Genomic DNA, 7,021 nt, shown 5'->3' on the forward strand with positions numbered 1-7,021 from the left:
ACCTACGACAAAACATTGTAAATATTTCCAAACGTGTGTTGGATTTTCGGTCTCAAGTTGCACGCAACTCACTTTCCATCGCCGTCAACGCAACTCACCCACAACTGCGATGTGGGCCCGATTTGTTCACTTTTTTCTTTCTTTTACAGCAAAATCAGAGCTCACAAATGTTCGCATGACAGCAACTCACACACAAGTGACCTGTCTGAGAACTGCTGTTGCGCGACACACATCGCCATGTAGCCTCAGCCTGAGGCGTCCGTTTTTGCAATTTTTTTTTCATCCATGAAACTCACTGATGAAACACTGATGATAAAAACTGACCAAACACTGGTGACACTAGTACCATTTTTTTTGCACACGTGAAAAATCAACCACGTCTGAATGAAACTTAAGGGCTCATTCATACGTCCGATTTTCACGTACGAGTGCAATCTGAGTTTTTCACAGCTACCACCCGCACCTGTGGTGGCCCATGGGGCCATTCACACGTCTGTGAGAAAGAAGTCAGTGGAAAATCGCCGAGACAAGTCTGATTTTGATCTGAGGGTCACATCACAATTGGCAATGCAAGTCTATGGGTTCGTGAAAAAATCGGACCGCATTCGGATGATAATTGAGTGCGGTCCAATATTCACGGACTGACAGAAGGGAGAAGATGGAGAGTTTTTTTAATTGTTTCTCAGTGTATGAGAAAAACTGATACACTCGGACGGACCACAGTCTGATCAAAGTCTGATTAGAATAATCCGTCCATTTTTCTCATATGTGGAAAAATCAGACGCGTGAATGAGCCTTAAGGGGGAGATTTTCACTTGTGACTTTCCCCAGGTAAAAAAAATGGCGTGACACATGTTATTTTTGTAAGGTTGTAAATCTGCCCCCTCCCTGAAAACCCTTTATTCCTTTATTAATACTGTCGGAATAATAACGCCTCTTAAACTAAATAGAAAACAAAAGACCATGTACAGAAGTCATAGAAATGCCTGTTGGTTGATTGTTCACCCTTCTAAATAGGCCTTAATTCATAATTCAGGAAGACAACTAATATGGCCGCCATCTCAGCTTTCACAGACACTATATTTATTTTTCTACATATACGCCAGCTGTCCCAAATTTGCTGGGATTGTCTCTGAGGTGTCCCAAACATAATTGTCATTTTGGCAACTGTGTGAAAAGAAAACTTGCTTAGCTTTATAGAAAGTGGCGTAACTTGACGCTCTTGCAAAATCTTGCCCAGGACCCGATATATCACTGGACTTTATTAGTATTGGTCTTCTCACATGGGCCTGAGGGGCCTTTTGGGGCCACTTGGCTCCAGGGCCCTGCACTCACTTTAGTTATACATGTAGGGACACCAGTTTGTTGTTTAGGACACTGGAAACATTGGGTACCAGCTGTCATGGCGGACAGAACGTGACAGAAAATGGCGACGCAAGGACTTTTATTTTCAGAGAATTTCTTCTCTAAATTCCCATTAATTTGTACACCTGGAACAGTCGTATTTCTGGTCTATCGGAAAATGCAGCAATTCTCGTTTGGTGAAACTTGAGACAGGCTTGGAGCAGCTGCTAGGCCTCAGTCACCATGACAACCAGCTGATGTCACTGTCCATCCTCCATTTCTGCCTAGTCATGCTGGCAGAGCGCTCCGCACACCACACACTGCTCCCGGCTGTGTCCTGTGCTCCGTCTGCTGAGTCATGTTTACATTGATTGTTATTGAAGTCCACTTGTCAGGACCCCTCATAATCAGTGAGGCCCCTCTGCCTCCATTTCAGAGGGTCATTTATTCAGAACAAATGGCATAACCAAACTGACATGTGAACAGAGCACTACACACTTTAAGGTCAGGCACATGAACGACATGATGAATTGAACATTCGGTCCCTACCTATGCGGGACGCAACCATCTCATTTAGACTGCTGCGCTCTGCATAGGCAGCAACTGAGATAACAAAGTTTTGAGATGTGAATAAGCTTAGGGCTTGCTGTGAGGATTCACTGGGAGGTCATATGACCGCTTGTATGCGATCTGCAGACTTCTGGCCACATTCCGACTAGACGTGTTTGAGCTCATCCAGTTCACCTGTATTGAGCGAGGTTGAGCACGTCTAGTCGGCACGTGACCGCCATATAAATCATTGGGGCTGTGAAAAGCAATGGATGGCCCTTTGATGCCCCCCAATATGGGTGCTGTCTAATGTGTACTGGTCGCTGGATAAAAGCTTGTTTCTTTTTTCATTTGATAAGAAAATGATAGGAAAAATAAACACACGGACTAAAACTGGATGAAAATTGGATTCAGCACACGATCTGTATTTACGTAGTATGCAAAACAAAATAGTAAAAAAGAATGAAATATGTGTCTGAATTAGGTCTTAAGACACAAATACGAATTAGACTAATGACGGCCGAACCCAATATTACCAAGTGGGGCCGACACTAATATGTAGGAGGCTCTACACAACTGACTGCCAGAGGAGTTAAAGGGGTCACACGGCCTTGGCCTACAAGTCTGCAGTCACTGCGCTCTGTGAGGATTCTCCAGCGCCATCAATTGTCTAAGGCCGGACAACCCCTTTAAGGATCCAGAAAGTCTGGTTTCAGAATGAAGATCCTTGAGATGTCTGACAAGATAGCAGATGATCAAACGATCTTTCTTCTGACAGTCGCTTTACTCTGTACCTGCTGTATTTCTCCTCCTTTTCTATACAGTTTGCTGTAAAAATAAATGGAAAATACCAGAATAATGCAACATTTATCCATCTCCACTTATCTCACTATCTCCCTATGGCACAGAGACACAATAATGATAGATTAGGGGATCGCTCTTCATACATTTTCCTATAATCTTATAAAGTGTTTGGGATACAAATCTGTCACTTCAGTAATGTGAGACTAGAAATGTCCCATGAGGCGCCTGTGTGCCATCAGCCGGCAGTGGAGGAAGTGTGCACGCCGCCGGCAGGACGCTCCGCCCGATCTCTGGCTGCAGCAGCTCCGGGCAGGATTGGCTGCAGACAGATGACGTCAGCTCCACGCCCCGCCTCCTGCCTATAAATCCCGAGCTCCAGGGTGCGGAGATCAGACGGTCCCTGACTCTGAGCAGAGTTCTTGCTTCAACAGTGCTTGAACGGAACCCTCTCCGAGTCCTCGGCTCCTTTCTCTCCTCTCTTCAGTCCCTCAAGACTTTTACAGCCTTTTTTTTTTGCGCCACTCAGACACCAAGAAGCCGCAATGGAATCCCAGGTGCGCCAGAACTACAACCGCGACTGCGAGGCTGCGATCAACCGCATGGTGAACCTGGAGCTCTACGCCTCCTACACCTACCTCTCCATGGTGAGTGGGCGCAGTCCGCTGTAGGACTACAGGTCCCATGCTGCCCAGGTGGCTACTGCTCAGTGCTCCCCGGTATCTGCATTCTCAGATACAAGGTGATTTATTGTAGCTTCATAGCAGATATCTGGCCAAAAGATGCTGGGGGGCTGCGCTCTTCTCTGGGGGCTGCGCTCTTCTCTGGGGGGCTCCATTGTGGGTGTAGTCCTCCCTTCCCGGCTATCAGCTCCTTGCAGAGATCTCTGGCTCCGCACCCTGATGTGGTCACAGCTCATCTCTGGTCCTGGAGCACAAGGTGTTTCCTACATGATGACTACAGAAGACCCCCATGCTCTGGGCAGGAGACCTCCTGATCATCACTCACTTCTATTTACCTTTCACATCTGTTTACTAAACATTGTTAGAATGTTGCAGAATGTTCTAGTGCAGGGTTCTCTGCTCCTATGACATAAATGTTAGCAAAATCTCCTGCACCCAGAAAAGTGCGTTTAAAAAAAAAAAAAAATAAAAAAAAAATAAATTCAAGAACAAGTTGCCGTCTTCCTACAGTGATAATAATGATGTACTTGTTCTACTTCCCTTATCTCTACTAGCTAGTAATAAGGCATGTTGGCTCAGTGGTTAGCATTGCAGCCTTGCAGTACTGGGGTCCTGGCTTCAAATTCCACCAAGGACGACCTCTGCAAGGAGTTTGTGTGTTTCCTCCCACACTCTAAAGCTGGAGTCACACATAACGATATCGTTGCAACGTCACGCTTTTGGTGACGTAGCAATGATCCCGCTAACTATCTTATGTTTGATAGAGACCAACGATCAGGCTGTGGAATTAATGGCGCTATATAAATGAGACTAATGAGTGTTTGCCACTAAAACTCCTCTCCTTTTTTTTTTTTTTTTTTTTTTTTTTTTTTTTTTCAGTCCTTCTACTTTGACCGTGACGATGTCGCCCTTCACCACGTGGCTAAATTCTTCAAGGAGCAGAGCCATGAGGAGCGGGAGCATGCCGAGAAGTTTCTGAAGTACCAGAACAAGCGTGGGGGGCGAGTTGTCCTGCAGGACATTAAGGTGAGATTTTGCCTTATTCCTAAGGCTCGATATCCACTGTCAGATGCAGGAGGGATCGACCATAGGGACCCAATGTGAGAAGGAGGGGGGATTTGTGTGATATTTGGCTTATTCGCAGTGGGATGTAGGCTCATATAAGAGGGTGGAGGATTCTCCTATGTAGATGTGAACATTTGCCATGGATCTAATCTCAATGTGGAGGTTTCTTAGGGTATGTGCACATGTTGCAGTACTTTTGGTGCAGATATTTCTGCATCTCGACACGAAAAAATCTGAGTAAACCAAATGAATTCTTAGGGCAGATTTATTTATTTTTTTTTTTTCCCCAACTGGTTAGTAGGAGTGTAATCTGTAGCAAAAAAAAAAAATGCTGAAAGAATTAACATGCTGCAGACTTAAAGGGAACCTGTCACCTGAATTTGGCAGGACAGGTTTGTGGTCATAGGGGTGGAGTTTTCGGGTGTTTGATTCACCCTTTCCTTACCCGCTGGCCGCAATATTGAGTTGAAGTTCATGCTGTCCTCCGTAGTACACGAGTGCGCAAGGCAAGATTGCCCCTGAAAACCCCCGCCCATATGACCACAAACCTGTCCTGCCAAATTCAGGTGACGGGTTCCCTTTAAATCTCTTAAGTCAAATGTGAGCATGAGACTCCAGGATTCTCACTCGCTTTACTGGCCTCAGGAAACCATTCAAGTTTTGTGATCTCCACAGCTGGGGAATAATAAAAAAAAAAAAAAAATCTGTATTGTGTGCACAGACCCCTAACGCCCTTATATCTTGAGTGATCACTCTAGTTTGTCTTTTTTGCTTAGAAACCTGAGCGTGATGAGTGGGCCAACACCCTGGAGGCCATGCAGGCTGCTCTACAGCTGGAGAAGACGGTGAACCAGGCCCTTCTGGATCTTCACAAAGTGGCTTCTGACAAGGTTGACCCTCAAGTAAGTATCTCTACAAGCCTTGATCTTCTTACCGCAGGGGTCAGTATTGGGACCTGTTCTCTTCAACATATTCATTAATGATCTGGTAGAAGGTTTACACAGTAAAATATCGATATTTGCAGATGATACAAAACTATGTAAAGCAGTTAATACAAGAGAAGATAGTATTCTGCTACAGATGGATCTGGATAAGTTGGAAACTTGGGCTGAAAGGTGGCAGATGAGATTTAACAATGATAAATGTAAGGTTATACACATGGGAAGAGGGAATCAATATCACCATTACACACTGAACGGGAAACCACTGGGTAAATCTGACAGGGAGAAGGACTTGGGGATCCTAGTTAATGATAAACTTACTTGGAGCAGCCAGTGCCAGGCAGCAGCTGCCAAGGCAAACAGGATCATGGGGTGCATTAAAAGAGGTCTGGATACACATGATGAGAGCATTATACTGCCTCTGTACAAATCCCTAGTTAGACCGCACATGGAGTACTGTGTCCAGTTTTGGGCACCGGTGCTCAGGAAGGATATAATGGAACTAGAGAGAGTACAAAGGAGGGCAACAAAATTAATAAAGGGGATGGAAGAACTACAATACCCAGATAGATTAGGATTATTTAGTCTAGAAAAAAAGATGACTGAGGGGCGATCTAATAACCATGTATAAGTATATAAGGGGACAATACAAATATCTTGCTGAGATCTGTTTATACCAAGGAAGGTGACGGGCACAAGGGGGCATTCTTTGCGTCTGGAGGAGAGAAGGTTTTTCCACCAACATAGAAGAGGATTCTTTACTGTTAGGGCAGTGAGAATCTGGAATTGCTTGCCTGAGGAGGTGGTGATGGCGAACTCAGTCGAGGGGTTCAAGAGAGGCCTGGAGGTCTTCCTGGAGCAGAACAATATTGTATCATACAATTATTAGGTTCTGTAGAAGGACGTAGATCTGGGTATTTATTATGATGGAATATAGGCTGAACTGGATGGACAAATGTCTTTTTTCGGCCTTACTAACTATGTTATTTTAGGCTTGAACTCTACTATATATAGTTTTAATTTTGCCGGTAATTCTTGCATATTAATAACCGACCGCCTTCTCTTCCAGCTCTGTGACTTCTTGGAATCTGAATACCTGGAAGAACAGGTGAAGGCCGTGAAGCAGCTCGGAGACTACATCACCAACCTGAAGCGCCTTGGGGTCCCCCAGAACGGCATGGGCGAGTACCTGTTCGACAAGCACACCCTGGGGGAGAGCAGCTAAGATGTCTCCTTCCTGGATCCCACCAGTCTCGTCTGCATCTTCTTATATATCTGGAATAACTATAATGCCCCCTGAGAAGTGTTGGGCGTCCTTAAACCTTGTGTGATCTTTGTTCCCTGATCAGACGTGACCGTGCTTGTCAGCAAGCTTTCCAATAAAGTCTTTCTATATTTCAACATGCGCTTAACTTGTGTTTATTGAAGGGTTTTTGTAGCAGGGAGTCTTTCAGCACAAAATGACTGTTCAAACAAAGCCCATTCATACACTCGGGCACCAATGGTTCAGTGCAGCTTCCCGACTACTTGTCTTCCATCCATCTCTACCCTCTTTGCTTCAAGGCTCCAGCAATTAACAGGATCCAGAGGATGGAAATGGCTGAAGAACAAGTAGGTGGGAAGGTGCATTGATTTGCG

General features: G+C 45.0%; 1 protein-coding gene across 1 annotated transcript; it reads left to right on the forward strand.

Annotated features, from left to right (window-relative positions):
• The first annotated feature begins 3,069 nt into the window (after nt 1–3,069).
• On the forward strand, nt 3,070–6,784 carry LOC138651488 (ferritin heavy chain B). Its single transcript, XM_069741743.1, has 4 exons — nt 3,070–3,341; nt 4,257–4,403; nt 5,219–5,344; nt 6,453–6,784. Exons 1-4 carry the CDS (start codon nt 3,240–3,242, stop codon nt 6,606–6,608), a joined length of 531 nt encoding a protein of 176 aa, XP_069597844.1. The 5' UTR covers nt 3,070–3,239; the 3' UTR covers nt 6,609–6,784.
• The last annotated feature ends 237 nt before the right edge of the window (nt 6,785–7,021 follow it).

Source organism: Ranitomeya imitator, chromosome 10, assembly GCF_032444005.1.
Source record: "Ranitomeya imitator isolate aRanImi1 chromosome 10, aRanImi1.pri, whole genome shotgun sequence".
NCBI classification, from domain to species: Eukaryota; Metazoa; Chordata; class Amphibia; order Anura; family Dendrobatidae; genus Ranitomeya; species Ranitomeya imitator.